General features: G+C 41.7%; 1 protein-coding gene and 1 non-coding gene across 4 annotated transcripts; one reads left to right on the forward strand and one right to left on the reverse strand.

Annotated features, from left to right (window-relative positions):
- Nucleotides 1–1,237: 1,237 nt before the first annotated feature.
- Nucleotides 1,238–23,913, reverse strand: Serinc3 (serine incorporator 3). Of its 3 annotated transcripts, none has more exons than XM_059261860.1 (10): nt 23,755–23,913; nt 18,522–18,683; nt 16,528–16,721; nt 14,088–14,167; nt 10,822–10,959; nt 9,210–9,379; nt 6,564–6,654; nt 5,939–6,119; nt 2,877–3,101; nt 1,238–2,162 (listed from the first exon to the last, which is right to left on the reverse strand). In XM_059261860.1, the coding sequence occupies exons 1-10, from the start codon at nt 23,791–23,793 to the stop codon at nt 2,024–2,026; spliced, it is 1,419 nt and encodes a 472-aa protein (XP_059117843.1). In that variant the 5' UTR covers nt 23,794–23,913; the 3' UTR covers nt 1,238–2,023. The 3 variants fall into 3 exon arrangements, with proteins under 3 accessions (XP_059117843.1, XP_059117844.1, XP_059117845.1); XM_059261861.1 differs by lacking the exon at nt 23,755–23,913 and adding an exon at nt 23,615–23,729; XM_059261862.1 differs by lacking the exons at nt 16,528–16,721; nt 23,755–23,913 and adding an exon at nt 23,615–23,729.
- Nucleotides 15,035–15,146, forward strand: LOC131910216 (U6 spliceosomal RNA). The gene has a single exon (XR_009379067.1). It is a non-coding gene; the product is annotated as a U6 spliceosomal RNA (small nuclear RNA).
- Nucleotides 23,914–24,182: the final 269 nt, after the last annotated feature.

The raw sequence follows: 24,182 nt of genomic DNA on the forward strand, positions 1-24,182 counted from the left end.
TAGCTCATTCTTAAAGTGCAGCCAGGAAAGGTAGAACTGCTGCTCCGTTTTTCAAGAGAACTTGTTATTTCAAATTAATCTCAAAATGATCATGATGGAGAAAAACAAACTTTATTGGACTTTATTACATTATTCTGAATCATGTAAGGCAAAGAAGAGGGAACTATGTTCTGAAATTTAGGACCTTTAAAGGTCTGACTGTGAGTCCCCTGCTGTTAAGAGCAGGGTAGCTGCCTTACACAGTTATGCTCAAGGGCCAACCAAGCCTATCTGTCCACAAATCCTTGGTAACTTGATTTCCACACAGGAACCTACAGGACAGGGGTTCCAATAACCTGTCAAATCCAGCTTCCCCAGCCTCCAACCCTACTTAGCTGACCATCCCTTTGATTCTCTAAAGCCACCTGAAACCCAGCATCTACCAGATTCTTAACACCTCCATCCTTTTGATATAACCAGGGACCCAAATAGAACCTGTCTACACAGATTAAACCAGAATCTCCCAGAAATCTCTCCTATCTACTTAAACACTAATGTGGAAATGTCTAAGCTGTCAATTTCTCACCAAACCCTCTTTATTTCTCTATTTCAAATCTCAAGATGAATTGCCACAGTATCTGGTATGAACCAGAGTTACAAACCCTAAGGGCACGCTCTCTAAGAAGTACACTGTACTAGCCTCTATCCAGGGACCTCTTCCCATGAGTTTTCAGTACTAATCTCCCATGTTGATCAGCTCATTTTCCTTAAATTTGAGGCCCAAGGTGGAAAAATGTTCATCTGTCGTGTCTTCAGCACTACAGGGCATAATGCAGACCAAACACTTGGCCAGTGTCTGTGAAAAGCCTCCTGTGGACTGCTTTTCAGTGTATCTTCATTAACAGTGCCTTAACTGCCTGTTAATCCACTTTGGTCTTTCCCAGAGAAAATATTAGGGATAGTTTCTAATGAACATAAGACTTAACTTACTAGTCAAATCTTAAGTGTAAGAAGAGAAGAGAAGCATCTGCCTGAAATGTCAGATTGACCTGGGACTCTCTAAACAAGCAAACAAAGGGCGCTGACCAAACCCTGTTGAAGAAGGAGCCTTGAGAAATCAGGTATGGTGAAATCAGGTATGGTGGCCCAGACCTCGATTTCAGCACTTGGAAGCTGAGGCAGGATGATGTGAGTTCCAGACAAGTCTGGGATACAAAGAAAAGGCCCTTTCTAAACAAACAAACAACAAACAAACAAATTATCTATTTTAATCAAGTACTTTTATAGTGCAAATGTAATAAACTAACATGCCTCTGACTTTAACACTCAAAACAAGATCATTACACAACACTGCAGTGTTTCCCAAGCGAACTTTCATTTTAATCAAATCTACAAAGCAGTTACTGGGATGACATAAATCTGACAAAGCACAGACTTCTATCAAGCAGCATCAGTGTAGTATAAAAAGTAAGTAAAGGAACTCAATAGCCTTCTCTCAGCCTTATCAGCAGCCACGTTCCTGGGGAAGGACCTACATACGTAATTCCTTGCCAAAAACCGGGACTCTACACCTCTGAAGACCCTTTGCAAGAAACAGTGTGCCTGTGTCACTCAGCAAAGACCTTTACTGAGGGAACTGTGGGTTAATGCATTCCTTTTTTGGTTTTTAAGGAGACTGCAATAGAAATATATTAAAGATAGCCTCAAATATCCAACAATCTTCTAACTTACATTTTAAACCAAAGTTGTAGGAATCTACAGGTCTTTATAAAGAACTCTCTTCACAGCACAGCTGTAGTTCACGCTAAAACACAAAAATGTTCCCTTTGTGCTATAGCCTTACAAATAAACATATGTATATATATATATATGAAAGCTCAGATTCTGCATCAAGCATTATTCAGTCTTGCCTTTTGATATAAACATGAATACAGGCAAATTTGCAAAGCGTTCACTTAATAGTTTAGTTGATGAAACGTAGAGGGAATATGCGTTCAGCAAAGGAGACTCTGCAGCTTTAGCAGTGTCCCTGGCACTCTGAAGCTCAGCTGAAGTCCCGACCTGTGAGGACGAGTGGAGCCACGAGAGTCCAGAGGTAGAGGAGGAGGCACACCCAGCTCGAGCCCATTTTCACCCACACAGCTAGCCACTTGCTGGATACTTTCTGGAACTTGGCATCAGGACTAAAACAACAAGAGTAAGTGGGGAAAAAAGCTTAGTATTGCAAAGCTGAATCCCTCCCATTCCACGCATCCTGGCTAATGCCAAGAAACCCCTCAGTGAGACTTAGCTGCTACCATTAACCATAGCACAGTTCTAGTAGGGACTTGAGAAGCTATTTTCAATTATGGCCAATGGACTCTGCCTCTCAAATATCATTTTTCCTTCTTGCTAACATGAAAGACCTACCTATTCTCTCAGCAAGGTTCTTCTGTACCATCTGAATTACTATAATTACTGACAAAATGAAAATGGCCTCCCTGAAATGGTCCCTGCTTAGGACATTTATTACTTTGACCAGAATGCTTTAATATGGCCTCTCTAAAAGCACAGGAAAAAAAATTACCAATGTCAGGCCAAATGGCCTTATGTCATGATTTTTCTTCTTGAATAACTCATCTAGAAAAGCTACCAATAATTTGAACTGCAAAAAATTCCTACTAGGTTCTATTTCAAGCAGGGCATGTTGACACATGCTCTTACTCTCAGCAGTTAGGGGGCTGTGGCAGAACCAGAACAAGGCAAGTTTGAAGCTAGACCATCTGAAGCAAACAAAAAGGACTCCAGAAAAGGACAGTGAATACAGACAGCTTCATTCTCTGGACAGAGAAGGGTTCTGCAATAAGGACAATTCACATAGATTTTATAGGCATTCCCAAGGACCCTATGCCTCCTACCTGTACCAGCTGGTTATGGTCATCATGATGTACAAGGAAGCACAGCAGAGCATCAAGTGGAATAAGGAGTAGTTATACTGCACCCCCTCCTTCTCGTTGTCCACAGCCCGACGAGGCTGTCCATCTTCTTCATCATTGGCTCCATTGGTGGTATCACCAAGGATAACACTGTCACTCCCAGAGAGAGTCAGCTTGTTAACTTGGCTATTGCTCGAAGTACGGATGCTGGAAAGTAATCCCAAGAAAATCACATCAATAGGGAGTCATTTGAGATGAAATGATGCCTTCGGCCCACATATGTATAGGTTATTACTGGGCTGTTCCCACTTTGGACCAGAAAGCCTGAGGCTGAAAGCCCTGTCCAAAGTTACTACCTGCTGCCTATTAATTACAGGATGGTCCTCTTAGTAGCTGCTACTCCATGACTCAATTCCAGAAACACACTGCCCAGTGTCTCCTCTACTACTATGTAAGTGCCTCTGCTATGCTGGTAATATACCACCTACCTCTTCCTAGCTAACTCACTCATCCTTCACTTCTCTGTCTCAGTGCCATGGCCTCTTGAAATTCTTCCCTGACATCACGCCTCCCCAGGCTGGGTGAGCAGCTTCTTCCCACTTCCCACAGCTCTCTAGGTGTCCTGCCCCAGCACTTGTCAATCCTGCCTTGCTTGCTATTCAAAGAACTCCTTAACATCAGCTATAGTCATCTGGATTTCCAGCAGTGCAGATGAATGAGTTCACGATTAAAGAAAAAAAAAAAAAAAACAAAAAAAAAAAGGAGGACAAAAACTACACAGTCATTTCAACACAGAAAAAGCACATGACAAAATTTAGTATTTTTTAAGTATTTTATGACAATACTAAAAGTGCTGGTGGTTGTGGCCCATGCCTTTAACCCCAGCACTCTGGAGGCAGTGGCAGGTAGATTTCCATCAATTCCAGGCCAGCAAGGTCTACACAGAAAGACCTTGTCTCTGTGTAGAAACCAAAAAAGGATAGCTCAGCAGGTAAACCCTGACAACCTAAATTCAATGACTGGAATGCAGAGTGAGGAGGAGTTGTCCTATGACCTCTGAGCCATGCCGTGGAGGTGAAGGCTGAAGGACCAGTTCTAGCTCATCCTCAGCTATACAGCAAACGTGAAGCTGGCACAGACATGAGCTCCTGTCTCAACAACAAAAAGCCTAAAAGTAGCCAACCAGCCTAACTGAGGTATGGTTTGCTGATCCCTTCTCTAGGCAATCTTTTCAAATATCAGGGCCAGGGGCTGGAGAGATGGCTCAGAGATTAAGAGCACTCCAGAGGTCCTGAGTTCAATTCCCAGCAATCACATGGTGGCTCACAACCATCTGTAATGAGATCTGGTGCCCTCTTCTGGTGTGCAGGCATATATTCAGGCAGAATACTATACATAATAAATAAAATCTGAAAAACAAACAAGCAAAAATAACCTTCGTATGTGCACCACGGTGCAATTGTTGCTCCCTCAATAAACATACACACAAAATATTTTAAAAAATTAAGTTAAGGGGGGCAGTGGGAGGAGGGATGAGAGGGGGGAATCTGTGGTTGGTATGTAAAGTGAATAAAAATTTTTTTTTTTAAAATAAAAAAGCAAAAAAAAAAAAAATTAAGTTAAATCTATACATAAAGTGGAAGGCTACTCAAACTACAATGACAAATGACTGAAATACCATGTACCAAAATGTTATCCATGGTAACAGTAGATTCAAAAGAAGATATTCTCATTTCCAATTTTATATTTAGTCTCTCTTATTTTTCGAACCTATAAAAATAAAATTTTATCGCCGGGTGGTAGTGGCACATGCATTTAATCCCAGTACTTGAGACAGGCGGATCCCTGAGTTCAAGGCCAACCTGGTCTACAGAGAGTTCCAGGACAGGCTCCAAAGCTACAGAGAGATCCTGTCTCGAAAAAACCAAAAAAAAAAACACTTAAATTATTAATCTAATACATGCTATTGTATGAAAAAATAAAATGAGTGGGAGGATGGGTACAAATGAAGTTATATCTGTGGTTTTGTACTAGGAACTATTAAACTTACAATTTTTTACTTAATATAAATGAGGAAAAAAACACTTATAAAAAATTTTGGCAGGCCGGGCGGCGGTGGCGCACACCTTTAATCCCAGCACTCGGGAGAGGGAGGCAGGCCGATCTCTGTGAGTTCTAGGCCAGCCTGGTCTCCAAAGCAAGTTCCAGGAAAGGCGCAAAGCTACACAGAGAAACCCTGTCTCGAAAAACAAAAACAAAAACAAAAACAAAAACAAACAAACAAAAAAAAAAAACAAACTTTTGGCACAGTTATGGAGATTACACCCAGGGCTTCACATATACCAGACAAGTGCCATATACTCTGACAAATACTTTCTTCCCAAATCACTGTATTATTTTCTTTTTTTCTTTTGTTTTTTGTTTTTTTTGTTTTTGTTTTTGTTTTTTCGAGACAGGGTTTCTTTGTGTAGCTTTGCGCCTTTCCTAGGACTCACTTGGTAGCCCAGGCTGGCCTCGAACTCACAGAGATCCCACTGGCTCTGCCTCCCGAGTGCTGGGATTAAAGGCGTGCACCACCACCGCCCGGCTATTTTCTAAAAGAGAATTCTGAAGATCCCTATTTCCAGCCCATCTAAAATCAAGTGAAGATTTTTATCCTTCTATACAAAAGAGGAACCTCCATAAAAGCAGGGGTAATTAAAAGAGGATTTTCTAAACTCTTTTTTAATTTTGTGCTTTTTTTGTTTTTCAAGACAGGGTTTCTCTGTGTAGCCCTGGCTGTCCTGGAACTTGCTCTGTAGACCAGGCTGGCCTCAAACTCACAGAGGTCTGCTGCCTCCCGAGTGCTGGGATTAAAGGAAAGTGCCACCACCGCCCAGCTGGATTTTCTGAACTTTAAGAAATACACACAGCTGTGTAAGCAAAGACATGCAAAGGACCTTTCATTAAAAAGAGCTGCACTGTTTTAATTCTTTACAACGGTTTAAAAACAAAATGTTATTCACTTTCATGAGAATTTAAAGCCCCTCCTACCCAGAACTTACCTAGAATATATAAGGCAGACAACAAAGATAAACAGCCCCCCAACATCATCCAAATTCATAAAGTGTCCGTTCTGTGATGGTGGAGCATAAGCAGGAGCAAGAGTAGTTGAATTTGCTGGAGACACAGTTGGTGAAGTTAAGTGTGTAATGATGCTCATAAGGGAGGGGTTGCAGGACCGGTCTGAAAATGGAAATGTTTGTTACCATTAGTTTCAGCTCACTCTTGTTCCAAGGAAGAATCAGAGGGCTTTCCTACACACCATTTAGCTGTGTTGTGAAACACAGGAAAGCTATGCTTAGAAGAACCCGAAACTCAGCAGTCAATACTGTATTTACGTCTCAACCAATGACCTAGCTCTAGAAAAAAACAGTATCTCAAGTTTTATAAATGTCTCTTGTAACTTCATTGGTTTTGTGAATTTAACAGGCAGTGTTTTAGCTTGGTGCTCAGGCTTTCCAAACAGGAGTATATCCCTAGTTTTATCTCAGTTACTTAAAAGGCAAATATCTGAAACCAACTGTGAACCTTGGACATTTGTAAGTAGTCTATTTCCCATCTGTCTAGCTTCAGTCTGAATGCCCACCAAAGGAGCACGTCTATCAGGGAGTTATGACATTCCCTTACCAGGTTCATTGGTCATGGCTGACCACGTGAGGTAAAGAGTGTACAGAGTGATGATGGAGGACTGCAGGAGGCCAGAACGAGTCTGATGTTCCTATGGAATCAAACAAAAATGTCTTATGAACTGTAAGGGATGACTTTCTGCAAGTCTGCATGCCTCCCTGGGATGCACTGAATTGTTAGAAATTGAAAACTTTATTCTTCCTGACAGTTAAAAGATGTCAGTTTCAGTTAGTCTACAAAACAGTTTCAGTTTCAGTTAATCTGCAAAATAGTAAGGAAGATGATGCATTTACTGCTGGTTTAAGCATTTCACAATCTTCAAAACTGTATATCACACAAAGGCTTTCCGTTTCTAGACTCTTTATATGAAGAAAAATCCACTCAGCTCTATCACAAAATAGCTAGGTGACCCACCACTTCTTGGAAACAAACTTCTATTTTCTTTTTCATAATTCTTTTTTTCTGAATACTGTTGCCCAAACTCAATCCTGCTTCAGCTTCCAGCATTGCTGGGACTGGAGATGGACCATGTCCAGTAAGTAATTAAAAATGAGCTAACAAAATAAAAGGGGTTTTTTTTGAGAAAGGATCTTAGGTAAGTTTAAGGCTAGCCTTGAACTCATTAGGTAGCCAAAGATGATGACTTGAACAACAGGTCCTTATGCCTCCCCTTCGTGAATGCTGGGATTACAGTTGTGCAGCCCCTTGCCTGGCGCTGAGATCAAACTTAGGCTTTTGTGCAGACTGGGTAAACATTACCAACACCCCAGCCCCTTGTGCTCTTTTTAAAAAGTGTTATTTATTTATTCTGTGTGTGTGGTGGGAGGACTTCAAGTGCGGTCAGGAATTGGTTCTCCTATACTATGGGTTCCAGGGACGGCACTGGTCATCTGGCAATCAGCTGAGCCACCTCAGATACTTCCTCATGTTTTCTCGAGAAAGGGTCACACTATGGTTTTCTAGACTAGCCTCTAATTCCTTAAGGGATTATCACACTTCAGCCTTCTAAGCACCTGGGGCTGCAGGGATGTACCACAAACCCAGCCATTTACTCACTTTAAGAAAAAAACAAGGCTATTTGGGATTACAGGTGTATCCAACCACATTCACTTTAGTTTCTCACATTTAAGATAATTCTCTTTTTTCTCCTTTCTTTGGTTTAGAACTCCAGTAGCCCAGACTGGCCTTCACTTCCTACCCCAGCCTTCTAGGTTTAGATTAGTTCTCTCACCTTTTCTTCCCCCAGATTTATTTTCAATCATGTGTTTATGTGTCTGAGTGAATGCACCCCACTAGTATGTGAGTACCCTATGGAGTTGATGAGTCACCTGATGTGGCTGCTGGGGACTGAACTGAGTCCTCTGGAAGAGCAATACTCACTGTCAGTTGCTGAGCCATCTCTGTAGCCTCCTTAATTTTATAAAAGTGTATGTTGTGTACACATATGATGTGTGCATGTGTGTGAATAAGGATAAGTGCATGCCTTGGTAAGGGTACTGAGGTCAGAGGACAGCACACTGCATCTCCCAGGCTAGCTGGCCATGAGCTGCCGTGGACTCTCCGGTCCTCACCTCACAGTAGAACAATGAGATTACAGACATGCACTACCACACCCAGCTCCTCACACGAGCTTTAGGGAGCGGAACTCAGGCCCCTGTGCTTGGTGCTCTATCCACTAAATCACCTCCCCGTTTACTCTTAAAATGAAAGCTAAGCTTGGTGGCTCACGTCATTCCAGCACTAGCAAGGGGAAGGCAGAAGAATCAGAAGAATCAGGAGTCCAAGGCCAGCCTGGGCTACAGGAGACCCTGTCTTAAAAAGCCAAACAATGAAAAACAAATGTTCTTTTCACATTTAAGCCTCCCTAAGTTTTTATTTCTTTGGTTTCAGTTCTTTGAGCCAGAGTCTCACTACACAGCCCTGGGGGTAGCCTGGAACTAACTATGTTGACTAGGCTGACCTCAAACTTGCTGGAATTGTTGATATACATCACTACATTACACCAAGCTTCAAGTCACCTAGTTTTGGGAGAGGGATTATTTTCTTCTATTTATGTTTTGTTTAAATTTACTTATTGAGTATGTGTAGGGGTGTGTGTGCCATAGCGTATGTGTGAAGGTCAGAGGACAACATGTAGGAAGGAGTCAGTTCTCCCCATCTACCCTATGGGTCCTGGGGATGGAACTCTGGGTATCAAGCCTAGTAACAAGCACCTTCACCCACTGAGGCATCTCACCACCTCCAAGTTACCTAGTTTTTAATGATCAGGAAATGAATGACATCATGATATAGGAATTCAACCAGGCACATGCCATCAAGGAGGTCCCAAAGTTCAAAGTATGGACTATCTAGTGAGTACCAGGCCAGCAAGGCTATTATGTAAGAGCATCTCAAAATATAAAATTAAAAAAAAAAAAAGAAAAAGAAAAAAATATGGGCACTCAATAACACATACCTGATTACTAAGTTATAATTTCAGTCTTAATTATAATTAAAAAATTATAATTACATATAATTAACCATAATATGGAGAAATATTTAAGTAGCTAAACATAGATATAAATTCACTAAAATGTTGCCTGAAACTTAAACTTAGCTAGCATTAATTCTAAGTCTTTCACAAGAGAAAACAGAAAACCATCATACCTGAATTTTGGGGAGAATGGATACAATAGAAACTGCAACACAAAAAATCAGGTTAAGGCTGATGAAGACCTTGTTTTCTGTGCAGCCATCTGGTTTGGTGTAGAAGATGTAGAGCAACACGGCAAAGATGATCGAAAGGATATAAAACAAGCTTGTAAAAGACAGCAGAGCTGGAGGAAGGGAAAACGGTATCAATTTCCACCATCCAAATAAATGACTAGAATTAAGATCAATTTTCTTCTATGCTATATAAATAAACAAGACTCAATCCATTCCTATGGTGAGCAATAAGCTGCAGGAAAATTTGAGATGCCGGTTAAAATTTCATTTCGTTTTGTTTTATTTATTTATTGTTTGTTTGTTTGTTTGTTTGTTGTTTTTATTATTTATTATTTTTTATTATTTATTATTTTTATTATTTTTATTATTTATTATTTTTATTATTTATTTATATTATTATTGATTTATTTATTTATTTATTTATTTATTGAGACAGGGTTTCTCTGTGTAGTTTTGGTGCCTGTCCTGGATCTTGCTCTGTAGACCAGGCTGGCCTCGAACTCACAGAGATCCACCTGGTTCTGCCTCCAGAGTGCTGGGATTAAAAGCTTTCGCCACTGCCACCTGACTCACATTGTTTTTAAATGATTCTCCATTAAACTCCAAAATCCACTAAGTAAATAAACTTGCAACCTGGATTACCTAACCTGGGTTTCATGGGTTCAATGAAAAGTATTTGGTGACTCCAGTTTTAGTAATCTCTGAATTACATATTATATATATATATATATATATATATATATATACATAAGCTTTTTCTAGATGATTCCTGGTCTTTCAACATTACAGTTCACGGTCAGGTGTGGTGGGTGGACACCTGTAATACTACCATTTGAGAAGCTAAAGCAGGAGCATCACAAGTTCAAGGCTAACCTGAGCTACACAGAGCTCCTCTCCATAAACAAGGTCACAGCTGACAGTAACTACATACCAGGGATGATGTCTGGGGTAAACAAAACAGACCCTCTCTGAGACAATTTCATTCTGCAGCCCCTGGCGTACTTAAACCTGGCTCCCATCACAAATAGGATAACCTTCCTAGTCTGGGAAAACAGTTCATTTGCTACTTTTGTATAATCTACAGAAATATTCCTTTCCATTTACATAATCAATTAGCTGTACAATTGAATCTGAAAATGCCTGCTTAACATCTCTGCAGAGGTAGTTACATTCTAAACTGAGAGTCCAATGACTGAATGTACTGTGTTCACCTTCCAGCAATGCACACAATTCACAATAGGCTTAGCTGACACACTAGCTTTTTAAAAGGCAGCAGCTATAGGAGTTGGAGAAGGCTCAGTGGTTAAGAGAATTTCTGGCTGCTCTTCCAGCAGACATGGGTTTCAGTCCCAGGGGAATATGGTGCCCCTTTTTGGCCTCCATAGGCACTGCACAAATGTGGTGCACAGACACAAATGCAGGTAAAACAACCCCACACACAATTTTAAAAAAAAGCTCTACATTGAGTTTATATATTTAAAACTGGAGATTTTATTATACTCCCTACTTAAGGTAACAGTATGACTCTCTGAAGTGAATTTAGATACTTACCCAGCATACCAGAACCTTGGGTTCCCTTCTTCCATTCGATTTACCCACAATTCATTCCAAGAGTGAGCCATGTCTACCAAGAGCACCAGCTGGATGAAGATGAAGAAAGTGGCCCCAAACATGCCAGCAAAAAACCAAACTGTAAACAAAAAGAACAGTTATTCTTCACCATAAGAGTAACATTTCAGAATATGACTGCTAAACTTTATGCATGCACCACACATGCATGCATCAGATAGACATCAGAGAATAATTTCTGTGAGTCTGTCTCCTCCTTCCATCATGTAAGATCCAGAGGTCAAACTCAGGCTGGTCATCAGGCTTTGTGGCAAGTGCCTTTTAACCTCTGAGACCTTTTAAAACTTGTTTTAGTTTGTGCCAAAGGGAGCCTAGGGAAATGATCTGTAAGCAGATAGTTACCAACAACCAGTTAACAGTCCTTTAAAAAGGGCCAGACTAAGTGTAGGCTAACACCTCCAAAATGTCTCTTGGTGCTCAAACTCAAGGGGACATTGTTTTTTAAAGACAAAAACCAAAATTACATCAGTGTTTGAGTGGGGTCAGAGTAACATCTGTTTCCCTGCAGCAATATTTTCCAAATACCATGTGACAATTACTGTTTTTTTACACTTCCCGTCAATTATTTAGCTTTGTTTTAGCTTGCATAAACAAAATTATCTTGGCTAATAAATCTAGACCATGGTCAGGGTCACAGATAGGCCAAATGCATTGCCAAGGTAGATGTGGCTATTGGGGAGTGGAAGGCTGAGAGTGTCTAGGCACACACAAACAGAGTTAGGACAAGATGGTGTTATTTAATCACTCCACTAGCACCTCACAGTCTAAATAACTCCATAAGACTTTTCCTAAGCTGGGCAGTGGAGGTATATGCCTTTAATCCCAGCCCTCAGTAGGCAGAGGCAGGTGGATCTCTGAGTTCCAGGCCAGTCTGGTCTACAGAGCGAGATCCAGGACAGTCAGGGCTACACAGAGAAACCCTGTCTTGGAAAACCAAAAAGAAAAAGAAAAAAAAAAAAAAAAAAGACTTTCCCTTTACTGTTGGGAGTCCTGCACCCTAGCCTCAGATCAGCCTCAGGGCAAGGCACTTGTGGAAACAGACTCTCACTTGGCAAGGACCAGTAGTCCACTGGACAGTGTAGGAATTTGCAAAATTCATGAACCTTACAGGTTCTTTTCTCTCTCATTTCATTGGTTGAGTCTTTGGGTGGTTCTGTTTTGTCAGTCACACATGCAATAGCTATAATTTGTCCCTGGGAAATTCTGCTCTTTCTTGAATATTTTCTCCTAACATTCAACAGGGGCTAATGCTTCTCAAATCTTTTGTCTGGAGTTACTAACTATATCTGCCAATCCTGGGAACTTTTCTGACTCAATAGAGATAGGTACATAAGAGAAAACAACACTTGGAACATTAACCATTGTCTCAGTTCTGGAAAGGAGAGCAGGGCATGCATACACAGATTAGGAAGAAAGCCTCAGGAATACACATAGTGCCAACTGATGAGAGTAAGTTCCTTGGACACCAAGCATAGAATCATTGGTAGTGTTGCACCCACATCGTGAAACCCCCCCAAGCAAGACCACCACAAGGCTGATATCCGATGCAAACACACAGGGGTTTATTGACTACAGGCAAGCCTGGGGTTGGTCCGTGTCCAACACTCCAACACAGCGGGTGGAAGAGGACAGTGCTGAGCTCTCAGAGTGAGAGGCTTTTAAAGGAAAAAACCCGCAAGCAGGGTGGTACAAGCCTTTGCATCATAGGATTGGGTGAGAATATGTAACCTTTGAATTTACTGGTGGGGGGTCCAGAGGAATTTTCAACAACGGTTATCAGAAGGACATTTAGAGCCCGCAGATGCTGTCCAAGAACATTTGGGACCAACAGATGTTGTTTATCAAAATTACTCATTGGCCAGCCCACCCTGGTAGGGTCGCCCTCGACCAGGGCCCTGGCTGTTCATGATTTCTCTTAGAGCTGTTCTGAGGTTTTTACTGGAACTAAGTTCAGCTTTTGATCAAGTGCTGTTTGAAATGGAGATTTTCTGTAATATGGAGTTTGTCTTGATCTCTCAGTAGGCTCTGGTATGCTCCAAGAGGAAAAAATACAATGCAAAATATGGGATGGATAGATCCATCTTTACCATACATAGTAGCTTATATTGGTGGAAGAAGTATGGTATAGTGAGATGGGAAAAGAGTGCTTTGTCAAAGTCTGCCTTTTACAGAGAGATTGAGACATGGGACCCTCTTGCAGAAAAGGGAAATGTATACAAATGTATCTTACAGACATGAAATAATTGTCTGAGTTTGAATATTGTCCTTAAAGCACTGTGCCCATGTCTATTACTTTTTAACTTTGTAACAGCAAGTAGCGGCCAGCTGACATAAGCGCAGGATGTGTCTGGCTCTATATTTAGTTAAATCTGCAAAAATGCTGAATTCTGTGTCTAGAATAAGGTTATGTAGGGGTGGGAAGGTATATCTGGGGAAGCATAAAGGGGAACAATGGGGGCTTTCATAATGATCATGATGTATTCCTTAAATATAAATATAAAAAATATGTATATATTTCTTTTGTTTGTTTTGTTTTGCTTTTTGAGACAGGGTTTCTCTGTGTAGCTTTGGCGCCTGTCCTGGAACTCGCTCTGAAGACCAGGCTGGCCTGAACTCATAGAAATCCACCTGCCAATGCCTCCCAAGTGCTGCAATTAAAGGCGTGTACCACACCGCCCGGATTTATGATGTATTTCTTAAAGTCAAAAGTAGAAGCCGATAATAAAGCTGTTCATGTAACCCTGGTAAGAAAAACTCTGTTTAGGTATAAATAAAGATGGCCTGACCTATTCAGGGTCACTTAGAGGTCAGGACCTGAACCTGAGCTGAGGCTAGACACTGACACTTTTACTTTAGGGGGATGGGGGGGAACCACTTTAGGAAACTGTCAGATGTCACTTGTTGCCATGTCATAGAAGCAAATTAAGACAAGGAAAGGCAGCATGGGAGTGTTGGGTCCTTATGTTGACAAGCTCTCTGGTGACTTCTCACCAAATGAGAAGGTAAACTATTAACTAGTACAAAAATTAACATACAGTTCCAGAAAAGCTGAGAAGTGGTCTATCTCCTGGTTTTAATCCATACAACTGGACACCATGTCTTAAAGACCAGGTCTATAAAATCACTAATGGAAATGCAGCTCTTAATCACCAGAGTTATACATGTCAACCCCTCAGCAGTAAGTCATACCTGAAGTAAAATGGCCCCCAGGGATGTAGAAAGATCCAACCATGATACCAATAATGGCAGCAATTTTGAAGAACCAAAACCTATTAAAATAAAATAACATTTATGAGAAATGCTAACTTTTATTCTTATACTGAGAAAAATGCATTTCTGATTACAAAAATAAAGCCTAAATAGCATTTGCAACATAAATGTCTAGGCTTGTTTTTTCATTTGACCCGAATCTATTCCACTCAATATTTCATACAATGTATTAAACCAAGCCTTGTAACATATGTCTGTGATCTCAGTTACTCTAGATGTTGAAGCATGAAGATACCTAGTTCCAGGCCAGCATGCGCTACAGAATAAAACAAAACCCTGTTTCAGTAAACCAAATAAAAAAAAAAAAAAGTAAGAGGGCTGAGGCCAGGCGTTGCACATCTTTAATCCCAGCACTCAAAAAAAGCAGAAGCAGGTGGATCTCTGTGAGTTCAAGGCCAGCCTGGTCTACAGAGTGAGTTCCAGGACAACTAGAGCTACACAGAGAGATCCTGTCTAGGGAGGCCTGGGCTCAGGATATAGCTCAGTATTAGCTGAGCTATATTGTTGCCCAGGGCATACAAGGCCTGAGGTTCAATCTCATCACCACTGCCACACACACATATTATAAGCAATGTTATACTGATCCAGTAAAAAAAAGCTGAGACTAATAACCCTTCAGATGAGCTTTATTAGAGTTACAGCATTATAGTCATAGGCAGCCATGGATAGCAAGATAGGGGTCCTGAAGGGAAAAGGCCTTCAATTCCCTTCAGCACACTAAGAATATGAAGAGATAACAGCATGTTAGGACCCGTAAGGAAAAATTCCAGAAGAGGGTGGGTTATTGAGGAATTTGAAGAGGTTGCTTTAATACATAGTCTATGTGTGAACTAGTACAGGGGCTAGTAGTCTCAAGGCAGGATAGCACTAGATAAAAATAAACATGTAGTGCTTGCTAAAATTGGAATGATACAGAGAAGATTAGCATGGCCCCTGCGCAAGGATGACACACAAATTCATGAAGCGTTCCATATTTTTAACTAAAAGCTTATGCGTAATAAATAAATAAATAAATAAATAAATAAGCAAGCAGACATGTAGAGCCAGGCGGTGGTAGTTCACACCTTTAATCACAGCACTTGGGAGGCAGAGGCAGGCCGATATCTGAGTTTGTGACCAGCCTGGTCTACAGAGTAAGTTCCAAGACAACCAAGGCTATATACACAGAGAAACCCTGTCTCCAAAACAAACAAACAAACAAAAAAACAAATAACTAAAACCATGTAATTCAAGAGTGGTGTGGCTTGCTGGTAGCTCGTGGGAGGAAGGAAACTGAACTCTGTAAGAGCTGCAAGAGCTGCAAGGTCACAGGATGTGTTGCTTATAGATCGAGAGAGCTTGGTGAGAGCTGGGGGTGGGGTGGAGTAGAATGATTTCTGTGAGAGGGCAGCCAGAGGATCTGTAACCTAACAATTAGCATGCAAGATAAGTCATTTACATTCATGAGTAAATTTCGAAATTTTATTACTTTTAGTACATAAAGATAATGCTTTTTCTAGAATCATAAGTTCTAACAGTGTTAGCTACATGGACAGTCATTAATCATTACATTTATGGAAGAATTTATCTCCCAATCCTCCATTTACAACATATGACACAAATTATCTTGTCCATAATCACAGAGCTCATTAGCAAAAAGGCCAGAACCAAATCTGACTGGGTTTTTTTTTTTTTTTTTTTTTTTTTTGGTTTTTCGAGACAGGGTTTCTCTGTGTAGTTTTGCGCCTTTCCTGGAGCTCACTTGGTAGCCCAGGCTGGCCTCGAACTCACAAAGATCCGCCTGGCTCTGCCTCCCGAGTGCTGGGATTAAAGGCGTGCGCCACCACCGCCCATACATGAACTCCAATCCTATCTTCAACCTTTTCCCACCTAAAAGATCTTAGGCTAAATATTTAGCTTCTCTAAAATTCACATCTATAATAAATACAACATTTACAAATCTCCCATCAGCTTCCAACTGAGAAATTTTTGTGAAAGAGAAACTGTGGTCAGAAGGAGGAAGTAAAAGAATATATATATATGTATATATATATATATATATATACATATATATATATATCAGCAGTCCATATATATTTTTTCCTTTTTACTGCTTATCTTTCTTGTATGCTATGTGTGCTTATGTATACGTGTCTCAGGTACACGCCTATCTATAAATGAAAAAAATGTGTCTGAACATTGTGTCTGACCTATTCTACAAAGTACTCTAGGCATTCTAGAAAGCTATCAAAAATTACAATAACCTATCTTTCAGGTACACATCTGACCACTGATTACATATTCCACTGCTTCCATCCAAATGGCAATATTAATGGCCGAAGGAGAGGAACCAAGCATACTGAAAGACAATCTTACATACCCATTGTGTATTGCTGCTCTGGGATCTTTACTTGTTTTTACTCTTAACATGAGCAAAAAGAAGGCAAAGAAAAAGATGGCCACAGCAAAGTTGATCCGATATACAGCTTTAAAACCAACCAGCACATCACAATCTTTCTCTGCATTTGTATCAGGCATCTTGATTTGAAATCCTCCTTCACAGAATCCAGGAATCTGAGGAAGCAAGGAATTTCAATGCCATAACAACATCAACACTACAGAAATGCTATCTCACTCCAAAAGCAGGGATTTGTTTAGAAAAAAACAAAAAACAAAAACAAACAGGCTTGAGCAAGGGTGGCGGGGTAGAGGGTGGGAGAGACGGGGGAGGGGTGTTCAGCTATTTCAGGACTGAGAACTGAAATTTCTGACTTCCAATTGACAACAATCTTATTACCTAAGAACACAAACAACTCACATTTAAAAAAAAAAAAAAGCTGGACAGAGAGATGGCTTAGCCATGAAGAGCACTTGTTGCTTTTGCAGAGGACCAGGATTCAGTTCCCAGAACAACCTGACTGCTCATAACTGCCCATCCATAACTCCCGTTCCAGGGAAGCCAATGCTTTCTGACTTTCAAAAGCATCAGGAACACACGGTGCACATACATACATGCAGGCAAAACACTTGTACACATCATATATATATATATAGTGGTAGTTTGAATGTAATTGGCCCCCATAATCTTATAGAGAGTGGCACTATTAGGAGGTGTGGCTTTGGTTGGAGTGGGTATAACACACTTCCTCCAGAAGTGTCACTGTGGAGGATGAGCTTTGAGGTTTCCTATGCTCAGGATAACATCCAGTGTCTCAGTTGATTTCCTGTTGCCTGCAAGATGTAGGACTCTCAGCTACTACTCCAGCACCATATGTGCCTACACACTGCCATGTTCCCTGCCATGATGATAATGGACTGAGCCTCTAAAACTGTAAGCCACCCCAATTAAATGTTTTCCTTTATAGGAGTTGCTGTGGTCATAGTGTCTCTTCACAGCAATAAAAACCCTAAAACATATATATATTCTTTCTTTCTCTCTCTCTTTCTTTCTTTTTAAGCTGACTGGTTATGAGTTAAGCCTGTAATCCCAAAGTCTGGGAGGCTGAAGTAATATAACCACAAGTTCTAAGTAAACCTATACTACACAGTGAGTTTAAGACTAGCCTGGGTCATTTAAACAAGTCCTTCTCTGAAGACAGGATGTAGCTCAGTGGTAGAACACAGGATATTGCTATGGGTTTGGTCCTCAATTAATCCACCTTCCTGAGGTTATTTCAATTTTCCCACAGAATTTTTCAGCTACAACCAATTCCTTCAAAAGGTAAAGGTATATTGTAGCTTAAAGCTTATACAAACAAGGAAAAGAGTCTTTTCTAAATTCTGTTTCCTCTGGATTGTTAGACTAGAGCCCAACAACGCTCATTATGACTTCTATGTCTGCATGAGGACTAACACCTCATATTCTGTGTCCTGATTACATCCACAGATAATTTAAACCAGGTGTGGCGGCACATACCTAGACTCTCAGTACCTGAGGTAAAGGCAGGACTATCAAGAGTTCAAGGCCAGCCTACGCTACATAGTAAGTTTAAGGCCAGTCAAGGCTACAAGAAACCCTACCTCACAATAATAATTATAATAATAACACTAACGTTAAAAGCCCTAAATTACTGCAGCTAGAGAGATGGTTCAATGGTTCCTCTAACAGAGGACTGGGGTTCAGACCCCAGAACTCATATGATGGCTCTCAACCATCCATAACTCCAGTTCCAAGGGACATGACACCCTCTTCTGACCTCTGCAGGTATGACACACACATTTGATGCACATATATACATATAAGCAGAACACTCATACACAGAAAATAACTCTTTAAAAAAGTATTTAAATAATCTTGATTGAATATGACAGTAGAAGTCTTGTAAAACATAGAAACAATACAAAGTAACCACATGGTAAGATGCTGTAACTTACCTTCTTTAGCTGAGTTTGTACGCCTTCTGTCATCATGATGCAAGACACAATAGTGCCAAGGAAGAGAATAGAGGCATAGATGAGTCGAGTTACAGTGGAATTCTTACTGATGGGACAGCAACTGCACAGCAGACATGATGCACCACTACAGAGGCATGGAACCTATAAGAACAACACCATGGGCCTTAAGAGATCCTTCACTGCTGTTGAGGCAAACTGGGGTTGGGTAGTTTTAACAGAATCCTGTTAATGTGGCACATGCCTAAAATCCCAGCACTTAGAAAGCAGAGGCCAAAGGATCATGAGTTCTAGGCTATGTGGGCTACAAAATAAGAAAATTAAGGCATAGAAACACACATGTGCAACCTCAGCATTAAGAGGCTGATGGAAGAGCATGAAAAGTTTGAAGCCAACCAGGGCTACATAGTAAGTCTGTCTCAAAACATAAAACACCCCAAAACAAAGCAAAAATGCAAAGGCTTTAGAGTCAATGTAATTTCTGCCACTTTAGCAAATTATGTATCTAATTCGTTTTCCTTCTGTAAAATACTCATTAATAAAATAAAATAATTCTTTATTAATTACTATTAATAAATGAGCCCACCACAAAGTGCCTGAAACATAGGCCAAGCTTCCAAAGTATTATATTCACAGAGAGCATATTTTGTGTGAAAACAATGTAAGAAAAACACAAACATAACTCTACTTTTTGTTTACTAAGAACCTTAGCTCCCAAATGATGATTACTACAGACAGGCATGGTGGCTCATGCCTCTAATTCCAGTACTTATGAGGTAGAGGTAGGTAGATCTCTGTGAATTTCAGGCTAGTATGGTCTACATAGTGAGTTCCAGGCCAGCCAAGGCTAGAAATTAAGACATGCCTCAACATTGCCCCACCCCCAAAACAAGACAACATTATATACTTGTTTAAGAATAATCATCTTTATACCTTTCACAGATGTATCATGCTTTTGTATTAGAGCAAGCTGATTAACTTAGAAGTCTAGTTCTCTAAGATGTAAAGTGAGCCTAATGCCATTTATCATCTGAACAAGGTTACTGTGTGAAGAATAACATGTCTCAACTATAAAGTAACCAGCATAATTCCTGACTTAGAAAGGACTCAATATATTGCAGTAGATATGTCCAACTGATTAGGGTCCAAGGAAACACTGAAGGAAATATCCAGCATCAAAGCATACAAGAACAAAGAGCATTTATTATACCAGCACGCACATGGGGTCTGTCACCTGTACAAAATGGCCACGACCCCCAAGAGGGACCTGCAGGCTCCTTTTAGCACAGCTAAGGGGAGTTTCAGGGTCAGCTGCATAATTGGATAAGCAAGCAGCAGCTACACTAGTATATTTCTAATTGACTGAGTCTTATCACTTTTGAACACATCTGGACGTGACTCAGAGGGGGCTTCTGGGTTTGTCCTTGAGATACTGTGAGGCTGACTTAGACCCTCTGTGTTTGTTCTCTCTCTCCACCCTGAATGTAAGGGCCTTGTAGATAAGTGGCCCTTTGTAGGAAATGATATGATACCTGTTTGTCCTTTTCAGAGAACTGAAACCTAAATTCAGTTGTGAAAGTGAGAGCGGTTAACCCCTTCAGAAGAGTGAACTAGACCAGCCAGCCTCAGTCCAAAAGAGCCAAATTATAGTGCAAATCTGGTTACTGTGATTCAGTTGTTTTGAGCCAGGCATGGTGGTGCAGGCCTACAATCAATCTCTAGAATTGAGAGGCCGAGGTAAAAGATGGCCACAAATTTGAGGCCAGCCTGGTCTACAAAAGCAAATTCCAGGGCTACATGCAACCCTATCTCAAAAAATAAAACAAACCTTTAGAAGCCCCAATGGGACCAATATCACAAGAATGAGAAATTCAGACTCTTATTTGCAATACAGGGAAAAGCTAGATGAAGATTCGTGTGGTACTACTCTAATCTCAGAACAAGGCTACTTTTGCCTCAAAGGAGACTGAGCTCAGAGCATGGCCCCTACTGCCTCTGAGCAGCAGCATAAAGTTTTAACTTTAACAAACTTTGGCTGCAATTTATTTTAGGGCATACAAATTATCACTGTAAAAAAAATGCCATTCCTGCTGGGCGGTGGGAGCAAATGTCTTTAATCCCAGCACCTAGGAGGCAGAGGCAGGCAGATCACAGTGAGTTCCAGGACAGCCAGAGAAACAGCCAGTTTCTACACAGAGAAACTCTGTCTTGAAAAAACAAAAAATTCCATCCCACTTTTTCTTTCCTTTTTTTTTTTTTGGAGACATGGTCTCTCTATGTAGCCCTGCCTGTCCTGGAACTTGTTCTGTAAACCAGACTGAGATAGCCTCGATCTCAGAGATCTGCCCACCTATGCCTCCCGAGTGCTGGGATAAAAAGCATGTGCCACTATGCCCAGCCTATTCCACTCTTTAGTGAGTAGGTTCCGACTCTGCTTGAAGCTTGACCTCCAGTCACCCCCATCTAACCTTGCACAGATAGTAAAATTTATTTCTCAGGCAAATAATAAAAATTCTGCCTAACCATCAAGAAATGAACCTCATATTACCACCCAGGGCACCACCACTACACTGAAACTGTCTGCCAGATTTGAGCCACAGTCCCAGTAGCCCCTTAGAATGAATAGCAGATAGTTTCTATTGTCTTGTCCACAGCAGCTATACTATAGTGTATCTAATAAGCTCTCTATTGTCCTTTTCTGACTTTGGGGAATTATTCACAACCTGGGCTTTATTGGCCTGTCAGGCCCAAATCTATAAGCCAAAGAAAGTAAAAAGACTACCAGCAAACCAATACACCATTTACTTCTCTAGGTCATAAACACCTTGAAGGGAGGCCAACTTCTACGCTGTACTTTACACCTTTGCATAGTAGGCAATCTGTAATTACCATGCAATCTGCCTGTCTACTCTATGCTCTGTCTTGACCAGTTTCAAAAAAAGACAACTCAACTCTTTCTGTTGCTCAGGCCAAAAACCTAGAGTCTCAAAGCCTCCCTCACCTGACTTAAAAGAGCAACTTCTAGAAAATGAGGTGGCCATAAATCCCCATTTAAAGGGATGTTTTAAAGCAAGTCAAGAACCACTTCTCATGCTGGTGAAAAACTATCATCACATCTATCCCACTTATGTTTTCACAAGACAAAAATCTGTGTCCTCACACTAAGATCCTCCTTTGCCTCCTTCCTCTTTCCCTAAATCTGTTGTAGAAGCAGCAAGATCTAATCACCTGCCTGAGTTACTCATCACAAAGAACTCAGGCTTACATATATGCTCTTTTCAGGAAAAAAAGAAAAGCCAGACAAGGTAGCACACATCTGCAACCCCAGTGCTGGGCTACAAAGTGAAATCCTGTCCCTCAAATAATAATAATTTGAAGCATTTTGTTAAAATATATAGGCCAGTTGTGGGAGCTCACACCTGTAACTCTAGCACTAGCTAGGCTAAGGTAGGAGGATTGCTGCAAGTTCAAGGCCAACCTGGGCTACAAAGTAAAAAAAGGAAAGGCTAAAATCCTTTGCCAGGCCAGGCAGTGGTGGCACATGCCTTTTAGTCCCAGCACTTGGGAAGCAGAGGCAGGTAGACCTCTGAGAGTCTGGTCTACAGAGCTGGTTCTACGACAGCTAACACTGTTGCACAGAGAAAACCTGTCTCAAAAAACAAAAATAAAATAAACAAATAAAAATCCTTTGCCAGGAGTGGTAGCACACACCTGTAATACTCTGGAGGCTAAATCAGGATTGTGAGTGAGAGGCCAGCATGGGAACTGGGAATACAGCTGGGGGACTCTCAGCGATGTGTTTACCATAAACAAGGTCCTGGGTTCAATCTTAACTATCAAAATAAAAATAAAAAACATGTAAAAAATAAAACCATACAATGAGTATCTTCATAATTTGGCTCCTTGATATCCTGGCCCCTTTTTGGGGGCGGGGGGAGGTAGGAAATGGAGTGGGTACTGGCAGTTGGGAGATTAAACCCACAGCCTCTGGACAGCTACCATAAACTGTATTTGCACCTTCCTGTTTTGAGACAGGGTCTCCCAAGTGCTGAGGTAACAAATGATCTGCCATGCCTGGCTCTCCACAGCATTTAATTTCCTATTGTTCTCTTCCCTCATTATACTCTTGTTACTAACCCCATACTGGAAAAAATGAATTAATAAAATATACAAGCAGTTTCTAGATATAAATGCCTGGAATGCATCATTTCATAGAAAACCAAAACTTGAAATGAGTAAGATATCTACGACATTACCTCTGCACCAAGACATGCTACTGACATGAGACAGAGACTGAATCCTTGGTTCATTACATCAATTCGGCAATGAGAAAACAATTAGGAACTCGTTCAAGGTATCATGCTCCTCTGAGGCAGATTTGTTAGATTATTCGCTATATTCTCTTTCCCAGACCCTAAAATTAACTTTTTTAAATGTTTTAAGAGCCGGGCGGTGGTGGCACAAGCCTTTAATCCCAGCACTAGGGAGGTAGAGGCAAGCGGATCTCTGTGAGTTCGAGACCAGCCTGGCCTACAGAGCGAATTCCAGAACAGGCACCAAAACTACACAGAGAAACCCTGTCTCGGAGAAAAAAGGAAAAAAAAATGTTTTAACATTGACAAAGTGATTTGACTAATTTCTCCTCCCAACAGCTCTGAAGGAGAGAAATGCTAGGTTGTTTAATCCCAAAATGTTTAGGCCGCCGCGCTAGTAATTAAATAAATGGCTACAGCTAGTCCCTTTTGAACCCGAGCTGCAGCGGGGCTGACTTAAAATCCGCGTTCCCCAACCAACTCTGCAGAGCGCTGGCATATGCCGAGCTATGAAGAAAAAAATTACTCCAGTGACCCTAAATTTCACGACGCCACCTTCAACCCACTCGTGAACCCCCGCCTAGGCATGGGGGAACCTGGGCATGGCCCGCCCTCCTCCCATTCCCCCGGAACCCAGGTCCGGAAGGCTCGCGGGGGCGGGGCGTCGGGATTGTAAACAATGGCGGCCCGGCCTCCCGCGACCCTCCGCCCACACCGAGAGCCAGCCGAGCCGCCGCACCCCGACCTCGGGACCTCGCCTACCGGGACCTGGATCAAACGAGCCACCCGGGCCCGCCCGCTCCTCTCTGCCGGCCTCGGACAGGATCGGGCCCGCCTTAGGGGTCCTGACAGCCATTCCCCGCGCGCCTACGGCCCCGGAGGACCAAGGCCTCGGGACTCACCCAGCTGGCCAAGGAGAAGACGCCTAGCACGGCCCCCATGGTGACGCTGGGGCCGAGACCCACCGCTCCGAGCGGCTCCCTGCGCGGTGGCTAACTGCCGGCTGAGGCGTCGCCTCAGAAACGCGACGATTTCTCAAGCCGGAAACAGGGCCCGCCCTTCGCAGGACGCCCAGCACGTCATCGAGCGGCCCCGCCCACAGCCCACTGACTCATTGGCTGAGGAGGAAGAAGGCGGGACCGAGCCCTAGAGGGGAAGGCGGGGCTACGGCTGCTGGCGTTGTAGGGGCCACGAATGGTTCAGGGCTTACAGTTCTGGGTTCTCTTAGGGCGCCGGTGATCGGAGGGCACGCAAAGGTGCAGAAGAGACACAGCATATCCCCTACGAACTGAAGTTCTCTGAGAAGCTGCATCCGTATTAAACATCCTAC

The sequence above is a fragment of the Peromyscus eremicus genome, chromosome 4, assembly GCF_949786415.1.
Source record: "Peromyscus eremicus chromosome 4, PerEre_H2_v1, whole genome shotgun sequence".
NCBI lineage: Eukaryota > Metazoa > Chordata > Mammalia > Rodentia > Cricetidae > Peromyscus > Peromyscus eremicus.

Coding starts and splice junctions, on each gene's coding strand:
- Serinc3 (XM_059261860.1), bottom strand. CDS start 23,793: ATGGGGGCCGTGCTAGGCGTCTTCTCCTTGGCCAGCTGG. Junction 3,102..5,938: donor GTCTGCCTTATATATTCTAG/GTAAGTTCTGGG, acceptor ATTACTTTCCAG/CATCCGTACTTCGAGCAATA. Junction 2,163..2,876: donor ACCATAACCAGCTGGTACAG/GTAGGAGGCATA, acceptor TTGTTGTTTTAG/TCCTGATGCCAAGTTCCAGA.